Source organism: Macaca mulatta, chromosome 6 (assembly GCF_049350105.2).
Source record: "Macaca mulatta isolate MMU2019108-1 chromosome 6, T2T-MMU8v2.0, whole genome shotgun sequence".
NCBI classification, from domain to species: Eukaryota; Metazoa; Chordata; class Mammalia; order Primates; family Cercopithecidae; genus Macaca; species Macaca mulatta.
In genome coordinates this window covers 1,310,283-1,333,199 of record NC_133411.1, presented here as the reverse complement: position 1 = coordinate 1,333,199, position 22,917 = coordinate 1,310,283, and the positions used below count along the sequence as shown (strand labels likewise).

Genomic DNA, 22,917 nt, shown 5'->3' with positions numbered 1-22,917 from the left:
GCACATCCGCTAAAGAAACAGAGGTCTTGCAAACACCAGGAGTCGGTATCAGAAACAGGAATTGCTTTCACGGAAAATGAACTGGGGGCGGTGGTATACTCACTGATTCTTTTACAACTACGTGTAATTATTCTCACTAGAACTTCAGTGTTTATTATTTTAAAAACGGATACTTAAAATACAGTTAGGCCAGGTACAGTGGCTCACGCCTGTAATCCCAGCCCTTTGGGAGGTTGAGGCGGGCAGATCACGAGGTCAGGAGATCGTGAGACCATCCTGGCTAACACAGTGAAATCCCATCTCTACTAAAAATACAAAAAAAATTAGCCGGGCGTGATGGCAGTAGTTCCAGCTACCGGGGAGGCTGAGGCAGGAGAATGGCGTGAACCCGGGAGGCAGAGCTTGCAGTGAACCAAGATAGTGCCACTGCACTCCAGCCTGGGCCACAGAGTGAGAATCCCTCTCGAGAAAAAAAAAAAAATACAGTTCACACATGGTTACTGTGCACAGGCTGTGAGCCCTGGTTCACAAGAGCACCACCAAAGGTTTCAAACATTACCCACAGAAACCCCACTAACCCCACGGAAAGACGGAACCTCAGAGAGGATTCAAGTAGGTCAGCTGGCTCTGGATCCTGGACTTGGCCCCCATCTAAAGACCCTTGGGAAAAATCTCTGAGACTCCCAACTAATATTAATATCCAGGTTTCATATCAAAACCAAGCCACAATTTTTCAAATAAATCAGCAAAAACATCATGAAGAATGCAGAATGGAATGCCACTGTTGTTACAATTATCCCAAGAAGCAAAGCAAATATTTACTACTATAATGGCCTAAATAATGCATTTCTAGAACACCATTAAACGCATTCAGAACAATCCATTCAAAGAAATCAATTTGTCCTAGAACCCATATACTGGATATTCATATTAAGGGATTTGAAAAACTTCACCTGAAGTAAGCAGTTAACCCAGTAACTATTTAAGTTTCTTGGTTTTACTTTTCCTCTGATTACATTGCTTTCGAACAGTTTGGAAGCTGTGTCAGTGCACCGGGACATAAAAAGAAACCAAAAGCAAAATAAGTCTGAAAGGTTCGTCACTTGAAATCAGCTGTAAATATAGAATGATCAAAAACACCACAGAACTGGCCAAAATTAGATTTAAAAATTCTCTCTGGACTTTACTGAAATTATCCTCAGCATCTGTTTTCCAAACACATTTCTCAGTTGGCTATCATGAATTTTTTTTCTGCTAATTTGATTACGCTGTTCCTTTGTAAACTCCAATTCTTCAAGAATAAAAGCCTATCTGAAATGCCGATAAATATACTGCTTGCAGGCAGAATTTCTGTAGGAAAAGCTAAGTTCATAGATAAAAAGACTTTTACAAAACCCAAGACTAAATTTTGGTTAAATTTCGCTATCTTGCCATCTTGTCTGAGGTGCCTCCGCCGCTGGCGGGGTCTGAGGCTGCAGGAGGAACACTGGGCACCATCTGGGTTAAGGACAAAGGCACCAGCCCTAGCTTTTCTCCAATCACAAGCTAACATTTCCCCTAAAAAGCCCCACTGACCATGGGCTTTACTTCTGGCTTGTCAACGCCCTCCTAGCAGCTCTTAAAAGCCCAAGATGCGGCAGGGATCTCTGCTCAGTCAGCACCAATCACAGCAACACACTAGAACGTTTACATGCTTTCTGATGTGACAGGATGGCTGTATGACTAATCTTCACATTTAATTCAACGAGGTTTTTAATAACTATTTCAAAAAGGAGAAAACTGCACATTTATAGACATAATTCAAATCAATATTGCTGAATGCCTTGGTTCCTACTGACATTTTTACTCTGCAATTTAAAATTACTTCGTAATTAAGGAGGTGGGTGGGTAAGTTCATTCAAAAGAACCAAGCAACGAAACCTATCCAATTCAGCTTGATGAACTAAAACCCTAGAAGGCCGATTCTGAAGATGCAATCGTGGAGGGCACATTCAGACAAACTCAGAGAGCGAGGGCTCAGGGAAGCATAACCCTGACCGTCATCCTGGACTAAGCCGAGCCCGGCCCTCGAGGCACTCAGCGCACAGGCAAGCACCGGTCCCGCGTCCTCGCCCGGTCAGTGCGCTGAGCTCTCCGTCTGATTTTTAAAAACTGGCACAGCTGCTTGTAAACACCGACACATTTTCAGTGGCACAAGGGCCACCAAACACGACCCAAAGTTGACACCCTTAACTTACAAGGTCGCGAAGTGGACACGCACAGATTTGCGCTTTTCTGGAAAGCGGAACTGCAAGCCCAAGCTCGGGCGCGCAGCTCTTCCCACCGGCCGCCCACTGGCCGAGCCCGGCCACTCCTCGCACCCACCCGGGCGGTTTCACCCGCCCCGCCCGCCACACCCACGGGCTGCGGGCGGCCCCTCGGGACAACCCGCACAGAGGGCGGCAGAGGCCCAGCCCAGCCAGGACGGCCACCGGCCGCTATCCGCCCGAGTGACCTTGGGCAGACACGACTCCTCCCCGAGTCCACCCGCCAGGCACTGAGGCGAGGCGCCACCTCAGCCCGCGGGGTTCCCGGACCCAGGCCCGGACCAAGGCAGCAGAGCGGACGACCAGAAAGCCCGCGGGGTCGTGACCTTCACCGGGACGCGGACTACCTGCTAAGGACCGAGCTCCCCGGTTCCCCGAGTCCGCCCCGCGGCTCCGCCTCGCACCGGCCCAGGGCTCTCCCAGCCCCTTCCCGATCCCCGGACCGGGGGCGCGGGGGCGCGGGGACCCGGCGCCCGCTCCGCTCGCACCCGCTGGGGACCGTCCCGCTCCTACCGCCGCCTCGGCCCCCGCCTGTCCCGCCCCGGTCCGCGGTACGGACTGACCGCCTTGGCCAGCGCCAGGCGCCGAGTGCTCAGCAGCCGCGACAGTCTCCGGACCCCCGACATGACTGTTGACGCCGCCACGCAGTCCCGCCAGTCCCTGCGCAGACTGCGCCTGCGCACCACGCCGGGGTCGCGCTAGGGGGATATCGCGCCTGCGCACCACGCCGGGGTCGAGCGGGGCGGTAGTGGGGGACATCGCGCCTGCGCACTACGTCACGCCCGGGCGGGGGCTGAGTGGGGGCGCCGCGCCTGCGCAAAGCGGACCCGCGGACGGAGGCGTTGAGGGGACGCGGAGGTCCTGGGCTCCCCGACCGAGGTAGAGCGGGCCCTATTTTGGGGAGGTGTTGGGCACTAACATTTTTAAAGCGCCGTGGGTGGTTCTGCGGGATCGCCCAGACAGAGGGGGCCTGAACGTCCAGACCGCAGGGAATGGGGTCGGAGGGGCTGCGCTCGCCCGCGGAGGTGGGCGGGAGCGACCCGGGGCCTCCGGCCTCTACTGAGCGGGAGTGACCCTCGGTCTCCGGCCTCCGAGGGGCGGGAGCGATCCTCAGCCATGTCCCTAGCTTCTGGCTTCCGGCTGATTTTTAAATTTTTTGTAGTGGCGGGATCTTGCTGTGTTGCCCGGACTGGTCTCAAACTCTTGGCCTCAAGCGATCCTCCTTCCTCGGCCTCCCCAAGTGCGGGGATTAGGGGCGGAGCCACCGCGCAGGGCCGTGGTCAGCTTTTAAAGATGCGTAGATCCCTTTGGCTTATACGCCTTTCTGCTAGCTTACCCTGATTTTGCTTAAGGTTCAGAGAGTATTTTAATATTTCTAGTGTGTCTTTTTGTAAGATATCTGAAATCTTTTTGTGGAATGAAGTGGCATGAAAAATAAACCAATAATCATTAGCAATTTTGTTTCCTGTCTTTTCACTTTAAATTATTAAAATCTTTCTCTTATGCGAGATGTTTAACAATGTTGAGTTATTTTAGTAAATTTGCAATGGTTCAGTCCCATTTTATTGATATTTGGGTTGTTTCCCATTTTTACTCTTAATAAATAACACCGTACAGAACATATTTGTGACCGTAACTTCATCTTTAGGATTATTTTCTTGGATGTATGCCCCAGACGTGGCCTTTATTGGCTTGCAGGGAATGGACATAGTACCTCCTAGACTTTTTTTTTAGTTATGCAGTTTTGGTGCTGGGTGAGTTATCTATCTAATTTTGTTTTGTTTTGTCTGAAATGGAGTTTCGCTCTTGTTGCCCAGGCTGGAGTGCAATGGTGCGATCTCAGCTCACTGCAACCTCCGCCTCCAGGGTTCAAGAGATTCTCCCGCGGACAGCGGAGATCACGCCACTGCCCTCCAGCCTGGGCAACACAGCAAGACTCCGTCTAAAAAAAAAAAAGAGAGAGATTCTCCCGCCTCAGCCTCCCAAGTAGCTGGGACTACAGGCCACCGCCACCAGGCCCAGCTAATTTTTGTATTTTTAGTAGAGTGAAATATGTATTTCACCATATTGGCCAGGCTGATTTCAAACTCCTGACCTCAGGTGATCCACCTGCCTCAGCCTCCCAAAGTGCTGCGATTACAGGCGTGAGCCACCGCGCCTGGCCTTAATTTTTTAATTCTATAATTACCACAAATCCATTAGTATTAAGCTCTGAGACATATTTTTGTCATATCTTTATTGCTTATCATAATTTTCTATCTTTAGATGTTAAATATTTGTTGAAAATCCCATGAAAAGTTTTCAGAAATTGGATTGGATTTCTTGTTTATTATACATCCCTTGACTATTTTATAATCGTGTGTATTTGTGGGGGTCACATGTAAACAAATTTAAAGTGACTCTACTTTGTGAAAACATGCAACCTCGTGTAGGTACTCAGTAAATTAGTAAATTCTTATTAACGTTAGCCCCCCAGCCTTGCTATAGAGGGTGCATGCTGAGCCTGAGGCAGAGAGCTCTGTCATCTCTGCATTCATCACCACCACACCAGGAGGCCTGAGAAGCTTCTAGCACTGTTTGCACCTTCCCCACCACATCACCCCTCCCTGCCTTCCTCACAGTCTTCCTCCTGATGAGAAGACCCTTTCCTTCTTTCTCTGCCTGTCAGAATGCTGCTCACTCTTCAAACCCTAGCTCATAGGAAGTGTCTGGTGTGAGCCCACTTCTTTCGAATTGATTCTGTATCTTTGATACAACTGTATGAGGTTCTCCAGAGAAACAACCAATAGAGGGGAGAGATGTAAGAAATTGGTTTAAAGGTTCAAATGCTAATCTCATCCAAAAACTCCCTTAGAGACACACCCAGAAATAATGCCTAACCATGTATCTGAGCACCTCGTGGTACGTCAAGTTGACATACAAAATTAACCATCGCAGCAGCCATACATTTAAACATATTTGTACTAGAGAACTTACCTGATTCTACCTGCACTTCAGATGCTTAAGACATGTCTGTTTTCTCCACTTTCCCCAACCAGATTGTGAGTCACTTTCCTCTAAGTTCTTGGTTTTTTTGTTTGTTTGTTTGTTTTTGAGACGGAGTCTCGTTCTGTCGCCAGGCTGGAGTGCAGTGGTGTGACCTTGGCTCACTGCAACCTCCACCTCCCGGGTTCAAGCGATTCTCCTGCCTCAGCCTCCCGAGTAGCTGGGACTACAGGTGTGTGCCATCACGCCCGACCCTGGTCTTGTTTTTTCCTTCTTTGAATCCCATAGGGCCTCAATGCTGTGCACACATAATTAAAACTGAAGAACATTTCTTGAATAAAACTAGTTAACGTTTTTATTCTTTACTTCAAGGTATATCTCCATGAATAACCTGAATGATCCCCCAAACTGGAATATCCGGCCTAATTCCAGGGCGGATGGTGGTGATGGAAGCAGATGGAATTATGCCCTGTTGGTTCCAATGCTGGGACTGGCTGCTTTTCGTAAGTCATGGTTTTCTTAAAATTCATGTTTTCCAGGCTGAGAGTGTGGAGCCCCAGTGAGGGAGGCAGCATGATGTGGGAGCCTGAAGGCCGTGACTTTGGGACCTGTCAGGGACAGCCGAGTTTTATCCCATGCAGTGAACCGTGGGCCAATCATTTAACCTCTGAGCCTCAGTTTTCCTGTTCACAGGAGATGGATAATCATACTTAACCTCAGCACATTGCAAGGATTAAGTCAGCCAAGGCGTTTAGAAGCATTTTGTGTGGGGTGGGTTTTAATAACTAAGTTCCCTCTCAAGGCTTTGCAGCTCTCAAGTCGGGGGGGGGGGTTCCTTGTTTCAGGTGCTTTCGTAAGGACTGATGGGAGAAAAGAACGGGTGTAAAGGAAACCAGTGGGCTGGGTGTGGTGGCTCACACCTATAATCCCAGCACTGTGCGAGGCCCAGGTGGGCAGATCGCATGACCAGCATGAGTAACACAGCAAAACCCCGTCTCTACAAAAAGTAGAAAAATTAGCCAGTCGTGGCCATGCACACCTGTAGTCCCAGCTCCTCAGGAGGCTGAGGTGAGGAGATCAGTGGAGCTGGGAGGTCAAGGCTGCAGTGAGTAGAGCTGGGAGGTCGAGGCTGCAGTGAATGGAGATGGCACTACTTGCCCTCCAGCCTGGGCAACAGGGTTTAAAAAAAACAAAAAAAGAAAACCAGTTTTGGAAAACCAGTGATGTTTAATGTTTAGGAAATCAGTCTTCGGAGACTTCATCCAGGAAATCTCTGCTTGGCCTGACCAGAAATTCTCTCTAGTTTAGATTGACTTGGCATCACGTTGGGGACCTGTCAGTCACATGCAGACTTATATCCCCACCACACAATCAATTCACTGATGCAGAGGAGTGCGTTTTGTGTTTCTTCAGGTTCCATGGTTCTGGGCTGGCATTTAGGAACATGAGAGACTGAGTAATTGAATGGAAGAAAGGCAAAACTGCCCTCTAGCTGTAGTGGTACATTTTACGTAGAGGCTTTTTATCTGCTTCCATGTCTCAGGTCAGGAGTTTTGCTGTAGAGGAAGAGGAGGCTGGTAAGAGCAGGTGGTTTTTATGACTCAGTGATCTGCACAGTGCTTGCTTCTTGGTGAAAGACAGGGCAGGTCCACATCCAGTGCTAAGGGGCTGCCATGTGAAAAGCTCACTCGCCTGCAGGCTTGGGAAAAAAAACACTTAACACTTGGAGAGGCTACTGTTGCCTGTGGCTAGGGTGAGTGGATTGGAAGGTTAAAAATTACTCTTACTAATGTAATAATTAATTGGCTTTGAGGCTGGGAGAGGCCCTGAAGTGACTCATTTTCCATTTGTTTTTCAGACTCATCTCTAGCTTTTATAGCCTTTCATGGTAACTTTCACTTTTGAAATTCTTACCTCCCCTTCTTGGACTTTTGAAATGATGCTTTCTGTCGCTGAAAAGGGTTGAAGAATATTTTATTTTTTCTTCTTGGTTTTTTGCTGAGGTAGTGTGATGAGAGATAATTGTTAACTTGACATTCTTGTAAGGATTCTCCAAAGGTGTGTTATGATGTGTTTGAGGTTCTGTTGCACACAGGAGCGTTAACCAGCCCCTAGTGTAGTCTAGAAGAAGAGGCAGACGTATGAATACTTCATAAGCGCCATTGATTGATTTATTGATGAGAAGCCAGTTTTGTCCTGATCACTTACTACATTTACTAGATTTTTTTTTTTTTTTTTTTTGAGACGGAGTGTTGCTCTGTTGCCAGGCTGGAGTGCAGTGGCGCAATCTCGGCTCACTGCAACCTCCGACTCCCTGGTTCAAGTGATTCTCCTGCGTCAGCCTCCTGAGTAGCTGGGATTACAGGCACCCACCACCATGCCCGGCTAATTTTTGTATTTTTAGTAGAGACAGGGTTTCACCATGTTGGCCAGGATGGTCTCTATCTCCTGACCTCGTGATTTGCCTGCCTCAGCCTCCCAAAGTGCTGGGATTACAGGTGTGAGCCACTGTGCCCAGGCCATTTACTAGATTTTTACTTAATATAACATAGAAATGTGTGTAATTGTGCTTGCCTGAAAGAGCAGTCCCTGGAGAAATTCTTACCCTGAGTAGCTCCCCTGGGAGACTATCAGTATTTCAGCACTCCAGTGGGCTTCTCTCTCTTCACACCTCCTCTGTCATTCTGCTTTCCCCCCTTTTCTCTCGGTCTTCCTGATTCCCCTTTCCCCATCTCTCTCTCCGTGCTTTTCCCATCTCTCCATGCTTTCTCCCCTCTAGCGTTCCTGTACCTCCCGTTTCCTCTCCTGACCTAGAAAACACATGGTCTTAGAGCTGAAAGGGACTGGTTGAGTTCACGGGGCCCAACTCAGTTTCTTTTAATTAAATATTTTATTTTGGGGTGATGTAAGTCACATGCAGTTGTCATCAGTAATAGAGAGAGCCCGTGTACCCTCTACCCAGCTTTCCCCAATGGAAGCATCTGCAACATGACAGTGCAGTGTCGCAGCCAAGACATCTGCCAGGATGCCGTCAAGATCCCCCAATCCCGGGCCCCTCGTGCTGCCCTGTGTTCCGCCCTCCCTCCACAGCCCCCAGCAACTGCTGATCTGTTCTTCATCTCCAGAACTTCGTCATTTCAAGAATGTTATATAAATGGAATCAAACGGTATATAACCTTTTGGGTTGACTTTTTTCATTCAGCGTAACCCCCTGAGGTCCGTGCAGATTGTTGCTGTATCAGTAGTTCATAGATATTTTCATTGCTGAGTGGTGTTTGATGACATGGACATACCACAGCGTGTTTAACCACTGAAAGACCTTTCCGGTTTTCAGCTGTTATGAATAAAGCTCTCATAAACATTCTTGTGTAGGTTTTTGTGTCAATGTAAGTTTTCATTTCTCTGGGATAAAGTGCCAGAAGTGAAATTACTGGGTGTTATGGAAGTTGCACGTTTAGTTTTTTAAGAAAGGGCTGGGCCGGGCGCGGTGGCTCAAGCCTGTAATCCCAGCACTTTGGGAGGCTGAGGCGGGTGGATCACGAGGTCAGGAGATCGAGACCATCCTGGCTAACATGGTGAAACCCCGTCTCTACTAAAAATACAAAAAAAAAAAAAAACTAGCCGGGCGAGGTGGCGGGCGCCTGTAGTCTCAGCTACTTGGGAGGCTGAGGCGGGAGAATGGCGTGAACCCGAGAGGCGGAGCTTGCAGTGAGCCGAGATCACGCCACTGCACTCCAGCCTGGGAGACACAGCGAGACTCCGTCTCAAAAAAAAAAAAAAAAAGAAAGGGCTGAAATGTTTCACAAGTGGCTGCACCGTTTTAGGTTCTCACCAGCAATGCAGAGCTGATCGGGTTCTCCACCTCCTGGTTGGCATTTGGTGCTCACACTGCTGTCCTGTCTGCCCATCCTGATGGGTGTGTGGTGCTGTCTCGTCATGGCTCTGCTGTGCAGTGTTGAGCATCTTTTCTCATCGTGGCTCAAGTGTGCAACGTCGAGCACCTCCTCACGTGCTCATTGCCATCAGCATATCCTGATGGAATGAGTATTCTTGTCTTTCAGCCATTTTCTTTTTTTTTTTTTTTTTTTTTTTTTGAGACTGAGTCTGGCTCTGTCGCCCAGGCTGGAGTGCAGTGGCCGGATCTCAGCTCACTGCAGGCTCCGCCTCCCGGGTTTACGCCATTCTCCTGCCTCAGCCTCTGGAGTAGCTGGGACCACAGGCGCCCGCCACCTCGCCCGGCTGGTTTTTTGTATTTTTTAGTAGAGACGGGGTTTCACCGTGTTAGCCAGGATGGTCTCGATCTCCTGACCTTGTGATCCGCCCGTCTCGGCCTCCCAAAGTGCTGGGATTACAGGCTTGAGCCACCGCGCCCGGCGTTTCAGCCATTTTCTAATAGACTGTTTGTTTTTAACGTTGAGTTTTGAGAGTTGTTAATATGTCTTAGGTTCTAGTCCTTAGTTGCATATGTGGCTTGCAAGTATCCTTTTCCAGTCTGTAGCCTGTCTGTTCATTCTCTTCAGAGGGGCGTTTGCAGTGTAAAAGTGGTACTTTTGATGAGGGGCAGCTTCTCATCGTTTCCTTTTATGAACTCTACTCTTTGTGGAAAGTCTAGGAATTCTGCCCTAGGTCCTGAAGGATTTTTCTCCCTAGAGTTTTAGTTTTACATTTTACATTTAAGCACTTACTCATTTGAGTTAATTTTGTTATAAGGGATAAGACTTTAGTTGTATTTCTTCTTTCCAGCCTGTTTGCCTTTGATTTCTTGTCTTGCCTTCCGGCGGTAGCTGGAACTTCTGGGACTCTGTCAGACGGTCCCTGACCAGAGAGAACACACTCAGCCTCTCCCAGCTAAGTACAGTGTCAGCCGCAGGTTGTCTGTGGATGCTGTTTATGAAGTCAAGGAAACTCCCCTGTATTCCTGTTTTTCATGAATAGGTGTTGAATTTGGCCCTTTTTTCTGGTTTAAATTGATGTGATCGGCCGGGCACGGTGGCTCAAGCCTGTAATCCCAGTACTTTGGGAGGCCGAGACGGGCGGATCACGAGGTCAGGAGATCGAGACCATCCTGGCTAACACAGTGAAACCCTGTCTCTACTGAAAAAATACAAAAAATTAGCCGGGCGAGGTGGCGGCGCCTGTAGTCCCAGCTACTCGGGAGGCTGAGGCAGGAGAATGGCGTAAACCCGGGAGGCGAAGCTTGCAGTGAGCTGAGATCCGGCCACTGCACTCCAGCCTGGGCGACAGAGCGAGACTCCGTCTCAAAAATAAAAAAAAAAATAAAAATAAATAAATAAATAAATAAATTGATGTGATCATGTGATTTTTCTTCATCAGCTTAGTAACGTGTTAGTTGTTTGTTTTGTTTTGTTTTGTTTTGAGACAGAGGCTCGCTCTGTGACCCAGGCTGGAGTGCAGTGGCGCAATCTCGGCTCACTGCCAGCTCCACCTCCCGGGTTCACGCCATTCTCCTGCCTCAGCCTACCCAGCAGCTGGGACTACAGGCGCCCGCCACCACGCCTCGCTAATTTTTTTGTATTTTTAATAGAGACAGGGTTTCACCGTGTTAACCAGGATAGTCTCGATCTGCTGACCTCGTGATCCGCCCGCCTTGGCCTCCCAAAGTGCACAGCGCCCGGCCAGTAATGTGTTAGATTACATTGATTTTTGAATATTGAACCAGCCTTTTGTCTCTGGAGCGATCCCCCCGTGGCCATGCTATAGAATTCCTTTTACATATTGTGGAATTATGTTTGTGGCTAGGCTGCAAAGGATTGCTCCTGTGTTCATAGGGGAGTCCTGAGCCTCTGCCCGGGGCGCGCTGCTCTTGCTTCTCCATGTCTAGTCCATCATTCCAGTTTTCCTCCCAGTTGTTCTGTTTTTCAGTTTTAGAATTTTCATTTGGTTCTTCTTTATGTCTTCTGTTTGTTTTCGTTGACTCTCTGTCATGGCGGCTGCTCTGAAGTCCTCGTCAGATAATACTGCCGTCTCTCATCCGGCTTTTGGCATCTGTTGGTCATCTTTGTTCATTTAGCATGACCCATCCTAACCCTTGGTACTGTGAGTGATTTTCTGCTGGAACCTGGGCATTTTGGGTGTTACGTGATGAAACACTGGTTTTTATTTAAACCTTCAGTTTTAGCTGGCGTTCTTGAACAACACCCTGGCCGGGGAAGGGCCACGCAGCCTCCTTACCGCCAGGTTGGGACAGAAGTCCAGGCTCCCACTCAGCCTCTGACCCCCGTGGGCCCCCGAGGAAAGGGTGGGAGTTCCAGCCCCCTGGCCTTTACGGGTGCCCCTGGCTGGGAAGGCCTCAGCTCCCCACGTGGCTCCCCCCAACCCCACCCTGTGTTTGCCGCTGGGTGGGAGCGGGGGCCGCAGTTTTTTCTGTATTACTTGGCTGATGTAGAGTGATTACTGTTGGAATGTTTTCTCCCTTACCAGGCCCCTATCATGGTCCTTTGGGCCAAGATAGCAGGCTCTGTTGGAGTTTCTTTTTTTGTCTGCACCCGTTGAGATTTCTAATTACCTGTGTCTTCAGCTCCAAGTCTGGGATCTATGAAGCAAAATGAAAATCTAGAGGACTTGCCCCCATGTTGTTCCTGGGGTCCCAGGGACCCAAGCCAGTCTCCCTTCTCTCTACCTTTCAGAGTCATCTTGTTTTATCGATGAAGTCCAGGATTTTTAGTTCAATTAGAAGAATAGGGAGGACGTCTACTGTGTCTTCTTAGTTTTCTTAGAAGAATAGGGAGGACGTCTACTCCGTCTTCCCAGAAGCAGGAGTCCCACCTGAAACTGAGGCTTTGAAAAGTCGCATGTGCCCAGAGTCATGAGGCATCTGTCGGGTCAGACTCGGAATTCAGGTTTTCCTGACGCCCAGCCTGTCGTGCCACATTTTCCTCTGCAAAGCTGCCTGCAGCCTCCACTGCCTGGCTCCCCGTCCAGCCCCAAACTTCCCAATAACCACAGCCTGTGTGGTGGGGTCTGATGATTAACTGTATGCATCATTGTCTGTGTTAGTTTTCCAGTGGTTTTACTTGTCAATGATGTGACTTGACTGAGATCGCCCCCAGATTGTATCAGGGAGCAGCTGCCTGTCTCCTCTTGATTTGGCCCCACCCCTCCCAGCCCCACCTCTCCCAGCCCCACTTCCAGCCCTCCACACCTCCTGGATGCTCTTAAGTCACGTTAATTCCTTTGACTCCTCATGGCTGCAGAGCACATCCCGTGCTCCTTCTCCGGGTCTCCTGGGGGCCCCTCTCATTTGGCACCTGTGACTCTCCAAAGGCAGCGCCAGCTTCTCCTTGACGTAAGCCCCGTCCCCAGGCACATCTGGCTCCTGGAACCTCTCGCTCTCCAAGGCTCTCGTCTGCCCTGCTCGTTTGACTTCAGGTAACTTCCTTGCAGCTCCTGCTCAGCCTTCTAGACTTTGTTCATTCACCTTTTTATGAAGCCTTCCTTGACTTCACCAAAACCAGACGAGCCTTCCCTTCTCTCTCCTCACATACCTTTGCAAACCCCTCAGTGCTTATCAAGTGACATTGTAGCAGCTTCTTTCCTGGTCAGGCCTCTGCCTGTGAGCTCTTGTCAAAGGGAGGAGATAAAGATGACATGAGTTTGAGTTGTCATCTGAAGTAGGACTAGCAGCTATTTTTGGTTGAGGAAGGATGAGTTTGGTTTTGTGCTTACCCGGTGAGGTGTCAACAGCATATCCAAGGGAGACTGGCTTTCAGGCTAACGGAAATCTTGCTGTCATGGAATTGCTCCCACAAAGGCCATTAATGACCCAGGAGAAAAAGGTGACCATTAATGACCTGGGAGAAAAGAATTGAATGCCAAGGACGCCGCCTGGGTTGGGGGAAGCAGCGAAAGGAGGAAGAGAACCATGAAAGTGGATGCAAACTCCAGTGGTTCTAGAAGGGGCTATGGAAGAGGGATTCCACAGAGTGGTTAGTGGGGGATGGGTTGCAGGATAGAAGCGCACGAGGGAACCCACACTGCTGCTTGGGGCCTTGGGCTTTGAAAATTTGCCATACAATCCTGTTTTCCAGAGGACTCAATTCCGTGCTGCTTTTAGAATGTCCAAGCAGAACGCATCGCTATTTGGAAAAACAGACTTAGCAGTAATGCTCTAACGTGTATGAAATTATTGAGCAATAGCATCAGTTCGGAATGTGGATGGAACTGTTATCGCACGGTCATTTTTTTATTGTTGAAACACACCCAACTCTTACTTGTGGGACGGGCAAAGAGTCGGTGACTCCATCTGGAGCCAGGTGCACGCTGGCCGGCAGGCTCTGTGGGTCATCAGGTCTTAGAGGCACCGGATTTCTCTGCAGCGCAGGCCGCCCTGCTGCTCCTTGGTGTGAGGGGCAGAGCCGGGCAATGCCCACTCCAGCCTCCCAGCAGTCCCCGTCCCGTTTTCGTGAGATTCCGGCAGTCTCCAGTTTGAGGAAAGAAGCCCACTGTGTCTTGAGGCTAAACTTTTTTTTTTTTTTTTTTTTTTTTTTGAGACGGAGTCTGGCTCTGTCGCCCAGGCTGGAGCGCAGTGGCCGGATCTCAGCTCACTGCAAGCTCTGCCTCCCGGGTTTACACCATTCTCCTGCCTCAGCCTCCTGTGTAGCTGGGACTACAGGCGCCCGCCACCTCGCCCGGCTAGTTTTTTGTATTTTTTTAGTAGAGACGGGGTTTCACCGTGTTCGCCAGGATGGTCTCGATCTCCTGACCTCGTGATCCGCCCGTCTCAGCCTCCCAAAGTGCTGGGATTACAGGCTTGAGCCACCGCGCCCGGCCGAGGCTAAACTTTTTAACCCACTTTATTTTCATGTGTCCTTATCAGAATGTAAGCAGTGTCTCAAACTCAGGCCGTTGACTCGTTGCCACCAGGCAAAGCTAAATACAACTTTTATAAGAACCCGGCCAACGGTAGTTGAAGCCGACCCCAGATATTTTAAACTTTGCCAGTTGTACTAGAGCCAGAGCAGGCAAATGGTGGTGGGTTTGAGAGGAGAAAAAAGCAGTGGGAGATCTTCTTAGCAACAAACAATTAGAAGACGGAAAGGATTAGGGTTAGGATCGTTTGGTCACCCAGCCCTTGCCTGATTTTAAGATAAGAACCTGGCCTGTGACACGTTTTTGTACAGAAGTGATCTTGGTACGGCTGAGGTCTTAAGCTTTTATTGAAATGCTATCCTTAGCTGCCTTATGATTTAAGTGAAAATTATAGAACTTCAGCCCTAACTTTTTCATTTTGTGCATTTGTCTCCATTCATGTCAGGTTGGATTTGGTCTAGGGAATCCCAGAAAGAAATAGAAAAAGAGAGGGAAGCCTGCCGTCAGAGAACTACTGCTTTTCAACAGGATCTGGAAGCCAAGTACCACGCCATGATCTCAGAAAATCGGCGTGCTGCTGCTCAGTTGTCCCTGGAACTCGAAAAGGAACAGAACAGAACAGCTAGTTATCGAGAAGCCCTTATCTCTCAGGGGCGCAAGTTGGTAGAAGAGAAGAAGCTTCTGGAACAGGAACGGGCCCAGGTGATGCAAGAAAAAAGGCAGGTGCAGCCTTTGAGAAATGCGTATTTGAGCTGCCTGCAAAAGGAAGAAAACTGGCAAAGGAGAGCCAGGCTTTTGCTGAAAGAGTTTGAAGCTGTTCTCACGGAAAGACAGAACATCTACTGCAGTCTGTTTCTTCCTCGCAGCAAGCGGCTGGAGCTGGAGAAGAGCTTACTGGTGCGAGCGTCCGTCGACCCCGTTGCTGCGGACCTAGAGATGGCAGCCGGTCTCACCGACATATTTCAGCACGATACATACTGTGGTGAAGTCTGGAACACCAACAAACGCCAGAATGGCAGACTCATGTGGCTCTATCTCAGATACTGGGAACTAGTTGTGGAACTAAAGAAGTTTAAGAGAGTAGAGGAAGCCATACTAGAAAAGTAAGACAAGGATGAAATAAAACTGCTTTTAGTGACGCGAGGCCAGGCAGTCATGAGCCTTCTGGGCCTCTGGCGTCGTCTGTCCCTTGCTGCCTGTGCCATGGCCACACCGCCACCCTTCAGCAGCGACCTCCACTCCCGCCACCCTCGGAGCAGAAGTGCCCGAAGCCTCAGAGACGGAGGGTTTCCTCCTGACACTCTGCAGCTGCTGGGGATGTGGTTTCTCTGAAGCATTTGTAAGCTGCCCGTATTGTATCAAGCAGAACAGTGTAACCTCGTATTTTAGCTCCAGGGTAAAAATGGTTTTTTAAAAAGTCAAATACAATACTGGTCCTTACCACAAGTACTTTTCTGTGTTTCATCACTCCCTAAATACTTTCTCCTCAAATTATTTTTCTCTCACCAGATTACATTAAGAATTTGTCAGATAATGTGTAGAACTGCATAACAGATGATAATAGAAAGTAGTAATATTATATTATCAAGGTTTTTTATTTTAAAGATCTCTCTCCCATAAAGGGGAAGGAAACACCAAGAGTTTCTTGTATCCAGTTGGTACCTAATGTGTGTTTGGAATTTGGCTTGTGTCTGTATTCAGCAAGCAGATATTTATTAGCAATGATATATACTCAAAAATACTTGCCATTTATGAGTAATAATGCCACTTTTTATTTGTGTAATTCTTCACTCTTTACAAAATATTTTTATATATATTATCTCATTGTTTACTGCAACCGACGTGGTAGACAGGTATTACCGCCCCGTGTCACACATAGCTGCTGGGAACTGAGCCTGTAACCTCTTCGCTCATGGGATCCCCAGTCTAATCCTGTGAAGTAGGTATTACTATTATTCTTTGCGGGGGTGCCCCAAGGCCAGCCCCCGGTTGCGTAACCTGCTGGGAGATCTCACAGGACTCAGCACAGGGCTGTACTCGGCACAAAGCAGAATCAGCAAAGGGAGAGGGTGTGTGGGTGGTGCTCAGAGGAGCCACGTGCAGGGCGCCCCAGGGGCCACTCCCTGGAGTCACACAGGACACACCTGACTGTAAGAACAAGCTCGCTGGAGACTCAGCACCCGGCTTTTGCTAAGGGCTGGTCACATGGTTCCCCCTGCCTGGCCTGTGTGGAAATTTCCGACTTGTCCAGAAGGAGGGTGGGCTTGGTGCGGTCTGTGCCAGGTGCACAAGCACTGCGGGCACAGAGCCACTTGTAGGAGTTAATGGTACTGGGAACTCGCCCAGAATCCGAGTTCTCAGATGTCAGTCAAGGGCCAGCCTTGCACACAGGCCCTGGTAGGACACAGCCTTGGGCCTGCCGTGTGAATTCGTCCCCACGCACCTCACTTTACGGAGCTGTGGAAGAGCTGAGCTGCCTGAGGCCACGCAGGTAGTGGTGTTGGAGCCAGTCTGAGCCCAGGCACCTGTTCTCCAGAACCGAGAGTGACCTGTGTGCAGTTACCGGATAGTTTGTGGCCAGGCAGAAGCGGGAGCGGCGTTGTCCGTCTGCTTTCAAGGGCTGTGTTCTCCCCGCCTGCCTGTCTGTACAGGAATAGGACAAACTGTTAAAAATCCTAAGCTTATAGAACCCACGTGGCAGTGTGAGGGCCACTATTCCTGGAGCACATGTTACTACGCCCTGAGCTGTACACGCTTTGCACTCGTGCATTGTTTGAAATCCTTGGAACCCCGTGAGCACGGCAGAGGCGGGCTCAGAGCGACGTGCGCTGCCTGCAACAGACACGGGCCTCCCGCAGGCTCTGCTCTCGGCACCCACGCCCTGTAAGGGTGCTCAGATGCTCCTCTTCAGTGGCTGCTAGCGTGTCTTTCTGCTCTACCACCATCGCTTTATCTGAGAAACTCATTTTTATTTTTATTTTTTTGAGAGGGAATCTCTCTCTGTCACCCAGGCAGGTGTGCAGTGGTGTGATCTCGGCTCGCTACAGCCTCTGCCTCCTGGGTTCAAGCAATTTTCCTGCCTTAGCCTCCTGAGTAGCTGGGATTATGGGCGCACGCCACCACACCCACCTAATTTTTGTGTTGTTAGTAAAGATGGGGTTTCACCATATTGGCCAGGCTGGTCTCGAACTCCTGACCTCAGGTAATCCACCGCCCTCGGCCTCCCGAAGTGCTGGGATTACAGGCATGGGCCACTGCACCCGGCCCCTAAAAAGTCATTTTTTCGGTAAATCTGGACGAAACTCTTCCTCTCATTGTTCGTACTTCCTGATGCGTCAGACCCCTGCCTAGAGAGTGGTGCAGGCTCCACACCGCAGCAGTCTGGTGTGCTGGGTGTCCCGTGGGAACCACTCCATGTTTGTCTTCAAATGAAGAAAATACAGTCAGCTACTTTGTAGGTGAATGATTTTTGAGGCGAATTGTTAATCCTCATCCTGTTTCTAATGTCCAGGGTGCTGTCAGCCTAGCTTCCTTCTTTTTTTTTTTTTGAGACAGAGTCTTGCTCTGTCGCCCAGGCTGGAGTGCAGTGGCTGGATCTCAGCTCACTGCAAGCTCCGCCTCCCGGATTCACACCATTCTCCTGCCTCAGCCTCCCAAGTAGCTGGGACTACAGGCGCCCGCCACCTCGCCTGGCTAGTTTTTTGTATTTTTTTTAGTAGAGACGGGGTTTCACCGTGTTAGCCAGGATGGTCTTGATCTTGTGACCTCGTGATCCGCCTGTCTCGGCCTCCCAAAGTGCTAGGATTACAGGCTTGAGCCACCGCGCCCGGCCGCCTAGCTTACTTCTATAGCGAGATAGATATGTTCAGAGCCTTCAAGCCGGTGTGGACACTGACCCGCTGACCCGGTCCTGCAGAGTTAGGAAGACGAGCTTTCTTTTTTTCTTTCTTTTTTTTTTTTTTTTGAGACAATCTCGTTCTGTCATCCAGGCTGCAGTGCAGTGGCACGATCTCCCCTCACTGCAAGCTCCACCTCCTGGGTTTGAGTGATTCACCTGCCTTATTCTCCCGAGTAGCTGGGACTACAGGTGCCCGCCACCATGCCTGGCTAATTTTTCTATGTTTGGTAGAGACAGGGTTTCACCATGTTGGCCAGGATGGCCTCAAACTTCTGACCTCAGGTGATCCACCTGCCTCAGCCTCTCAAAGTGCTGGGATTACGGGCGTGAGCCACCACGCCTGGCCAGAAGATGATCTTTCTATAGGGTTGATATTCACCCGGCCGGAAGATGGTCTTTCTATAGGGTTGATATTCACCCGGCCGGAAGATGGTCTTTCTATAGGGTTGATATTCGCCCGGCCGGAAGATGGTCTTTCTGTAGGGTTGATATTCACCTGGCCGGAAGATGGTCTTTCTATAGGGTTGATATTAGTTCCTGTTTGTGTGGCATGGCTGCCTTCCATCAGCAAGTTTGAGTGTCGCTGTGACGTCACCACCTTTTGAAATGGATTGTGTTAGGTTTGGAATAGTTACACAGTGCTGTGCCATTTGGTAACTCCACAGATGTACCGAAAGGTGAGCTCACGGTAGAACATTCCTCAACCAAAGTGGTTTAAAGCTGCAAAAAAGGGTCATTGTGCTGGTTGGTGTGTGTGCTGAGTTTGTAGCGACATCAGAGTAAAGCATTATTTGTCCTGCTGCTTTCTTGGAGGTCACAGTAACTATAAAACCTTGAGCCAGCAAGGCAGAGAGGACCCTTCGGGATAAGGAGCGGAGCGCTGGGAGATCCTCGGTTTCGGAAGCAGGTCCAGGTTCCTCAGGGAGAGGAGGGTTTGCTGCAGGGCAGAGGAGGGGCGGCGGCTGTAATCCTTGTCTGTAGTGAACATTGTATATGAAGCTGCAGTGACTTAAAAAGGAAGGACTTTTTCAGGGAGGCATTGAGATTGCACTTTCTAATTTCGTTTGCTTCAGACTTGACTTTGGAATAAATTAGAAGGCATCACAATTGACCTGGACATTCCGAAAACAAAACTGAAGAGGCGGCACTTCTCTACTAGTCTGGTTAGCTCATTTGGTAGATGCGCTTTTTCCTCCTTTGTTAACAGTCACCGATAAGGATATATAATTCTCATATATATTTCATATGTGTGCATATGTGTGTGTATGTGTGAACTGGCAGATGTTGATTTCATAAGGACAAAATTATTCTGCGAACCTTGCACCAATTACAGGGTGTTTCAACGGAAAATCTTCACCAAATAACCTGTGTGTTCGTTAAAAGAGAAGTTATGTCTGATTAAAATGTGTAACGGACTATTTCTATGTTGGATTGTTTAAAAAGTGATTGCTTCATAGTGTACTAAGATCATCTTTTTAAGGGGAAGGGAGAAAACAGCTTTCTAGTTACTTTCATGTGTTAGGTTCGCTACATCAAAGCAAATCTGAAGACTACACCTGTGACGTTGCAGAGACCAGACGGCAGTGTGTGCAGCCATCAGCGGCAGCTGCTTCCTCCTCGCAGTGCCTCGTTCCAGCACGAGGACAGGCCGTGCGATGTTGGGAGGAGCCGGGGTGTTTGGGGAGGCAGCTGCTCTAGACACTGGCTGGCTGTGATGGGGGCAGCCTACTGTGTAGACAGCGCTGGGCTTGCTCCATCTGCCTTGACCTGTGTAACTGCGCTGGGTTTTATAGGTTGAGGCTGAAAAGGCTCCTCTCGCCATATTTCTCTGTTAATTTAGGATTCCGGTTGTAAGCAGCAGAGGTTTCACGCCTAGAAAGTTAAAGAGGGATTTAAGGCTGTCTCACGGAACTTCAGGGCAAGAACGGAGAATGCAGGTTAGATGTCAGAGAAGAACCAAAAAGGCAAATAAGGGATTCTCAGGGGCCTTGGAGTACTTGTCACTCTGTGTCATATCTCTGCATAGCCATGCCAATCCCCAAACCAGCTTCTCTGGCCATGTGGTGGGACATGGTGGTTCCCACAGCTCCTGAGCCTGCCCCTGCCTGTCCTGCCCCAGCGGGGGCTGAGTTGCGGAAGCGCTGGGCTCCACCATCCTGCGGCGTTCTAACGGAGTGGGATGAGCCTGCCCCTGCCTGTCCTGCTCCAGTGGGGGCCGAGTTGGGGAAGCACTGGGCTCCACCATGCCACGGCGTTCTAACGGAGGGGGAACAGTGAAGATCAAGGTTGCCGAGCTTGTTGCTTTTGCTAGCTTCATGGGAAATCTTGAAAAGAGAAAACAAAGGGCTTCAGTCAGCCAACCATCGACAGCAGGCGTGTGGTGGAAGCCGAAGGGCTTCTGTGGCAGCTTCGCAGGCCGCTCATCTTCTGTGGACCCCCTGACAGGCCAAGGGTCTTGCTGTCGGGGAGCAGGACCAGACGAGCCTGAACGTGGCTCTGCGGCTCACAGCACAAGTGCCCCTTGAGAGCCGCCGCCGCCGCCTGGATGTTTGCTGGGTGAGCTCCAGATTCGCGGGAGCCCTTTGTGCCAGCACAGCCACCCCCACCCCTCACCTGGGGATCTGGCAGAGCCCTCGGGTAGTGCCCTGCCTTTCAGGACCTGCCTGGTCCAGCTGGAGGAGTCAAGTCCTGCTCCAGGAGCAGGTGCAGGGCCTGGCCTGGGTGTCGGGAGTGGGGTGAGGAGGATTAATGAAGAAAGGCAGTTGGGCAGAGGGTGCCACACTGGGGCACTCAGACGGCTCTGTTCAATGTTCCAGCAGGGACACTGGGACCGAGCCCATCCCTGCTGGGAGAGCCTCTCGAAGCTGGTTGGTGGCTGACAGGCAGGGAGTGGGGTGCTGGGGCCTCCTCTGGAGGTGGGGGTGCTGGGGCCCTGCTCTTGACAGCATCATGCCATAGCTCCGAGGTGGCTGCTCCCCATGGGCCAGGGCTGGTGGTGCCAGAGAACGGGATCTGGGCTGAGGGGCTCTGGGTTGACAGAGGTGGGTGGGTGGGGTGACTGACAGGCTTTGAGCTGGGGGCGTCAAGCATGGTGCCCCCACCCACGGGGCTGTGTGGGGCTGACGGAGAGTGGGCTCCAGGATGCAGAGATGACAGCTGATGGAGCCTTGCTCAGCTCTGAAGAGGGAGAGCAGCAGAGCACCGGTGGACGAGAGCAACCCTGACGTTCCAGGGCCCTTGGCCACGTCCGCCACACAGGGGCGCCACTGGGCCTGCGTTTGTCTCCTGGGCCTGCGAGAGGATCATCGTTTCCTGACCTGCGGAACAAGTCATTAAAGCAGAAAGGACTTGAGTCAGAGCCCCTAAAACGGCCCCCGCTCCTTGCCAGGATGGTGGACGGGAAGCAGTGTCATGTTCTGAAGGAGCCGCGCCAGCCCACACTGCTGTGGAAGACCCGAGGGAGGCAGAGACGGTGGCTCCAGATGGCGGCCCCCGTGGGGACCCTGCTGACTTCACCCACTGGCCCTGGAAAGCCGGGGAGGGCCTGGGCAGGTGAACCCTGAGGCTCCACCAGGGGCACCCCAGCCACAACTGCCATGGACGTTTGCTGGGTCGGATCGGCACTCTCATCTGCTTCATGGTTTCGCCTGATCCCCCCCCAGCCTGCCTTGTGTGGGAGGCCGTGGTTTCTGTGGTAGAGAAGTGCTCTCCATCAAAACCCAGCAGGCGTGCTCCTGGGCCCAGGGATGCTGGATGTGTGGCCCAGAACTGGAGTCACAAGATCGGGCAAAGACAAAGACCCGGCGAACGCTGAACGGCCATGCAGGACGCGGCCCATCAGTGCAGTGGAAGCAAGTGCGAGACGTGCAACGGACGGGCGAGGGAGGCGTTGATCCCGCCCGTGCTGCTCCCCAGCCCTGCTGGCCTTATCAGAATGGGCTGTTGGTAGGGAAGCCCCTGGGAGTCTGTGGAGCCGGATATGTTGGGAGCTTGTACCTCAGCACTGCCCACTGACACCAGTGGGCTCCTGTGTGCCCCACCCAATCCCAGGCCTCAGGACACCCAGCACCCTGGGCCCTTCTCCACTGCCACAGGCCTTCAGGTTGGTCACCATGCCGCCCAGAGGCTGAGTCTTACAATAAAAATTCAGACACAAAGCAGTGGCAGCCACTCTGTGCTTTACAGTTAGAAGTCATTAAAAACGTTGGCCCAGCACCTTCCCCACCCCTTTGCAAGAGCTGGCCGCAACATCAAGCTCATGTCCCTGGACGAGGCTCCAGTAAGCACTGCCTGCAGTGTGCAGAGGGGACTTAGGTAGTTGCAGAGCAGGCAGAGACGAATGTGGGGAGGTGGAAGTCACCATATCTGTCCACTCAGCGGGGGACCGTCCATTCCTGACATGCCCCTGGGAGACAGGCTCCTGTATGGCACTCGTGCTGGGTACCCAACTCCTAGGCAAACCCCTACCCTGGGCAGAGAAGGATCTGGACACACCTGGGGCAGAAGCACAAAGGGGATGAAGACAAGCCTGGGTGGGGGTGACCTGGGGGCAGCTGGGTGGGGTGACACGGGGGCCATTGGGGTGGGGACACACCTGGGAAGGGGGTGACAGGGCAGCGGGGGTGGGGGCAGCAGGGGAGGGGACATACTCGGGATGACACCTGATGAGGGGGTGACACGGGGCCCCTGGGGTGGGGACACACCTGGGAAGGGGGTGACATGGGGGCCCTGGGGTGGACACACATGGGGAGGGGGGTGACACCTGAGGAGGGGGTGACACGGGACCCTGGGGTGGGGACACACCCGTGGTGGGCGCTGTCATGGGGTATGACTTCTGAGCGGAGCCATGGGCACACAGTGACTCAGATCCCTGGTTTTGGGTCTGAGGAGGACTTAACC

General features: G+C 50.9%; 2 protein-coding genes across 2 annotated transcripts in view; one reads left to right on the top strand and one right to left on the bottom strand.

Annotated features, from left to right (window-relative positions):
- SDHA (succinate dehydrogenase complex flavoprotein subunit A) overlaps positions 1-2,965 on the bottom strand; it is a 33,263-nt gene extending 30,298 nt beyond the window's left edge. The window contains exon 1 of the mRNA XM_028849301.2: positions 2,870-2,965. Within this exon, the coding sequence (XP_028705134.1) occupies positions 2,870-2,932 (63 nt within the window). The 5' untranslated portion in view covers positions 2,933-2,965. The remainder of the gene's footprint in view (positions 1-2,869) is intronic.
- A 165-nt stretch (positions 2,966-3,130) lies between these two features.
- Positions 3,131-15,480, top strand: CCDC127 (coiled-coil domain containing 127). Its single transcript, NM_001194083.3, is given in 3 exon segments — positions 3,131-3,185; positions 5,664-5,794; positions 14,566-15,480. Coding segments are annotated over 2 exon segments (783 nt in total). The 5' UTR covers positions 3,131-3,185; positions 5,664-5,673; the 3' UTR covers positions 15,228-15,480.
- Positions 15,481-22,917: the final 7,437 nt, after the last annotated feature.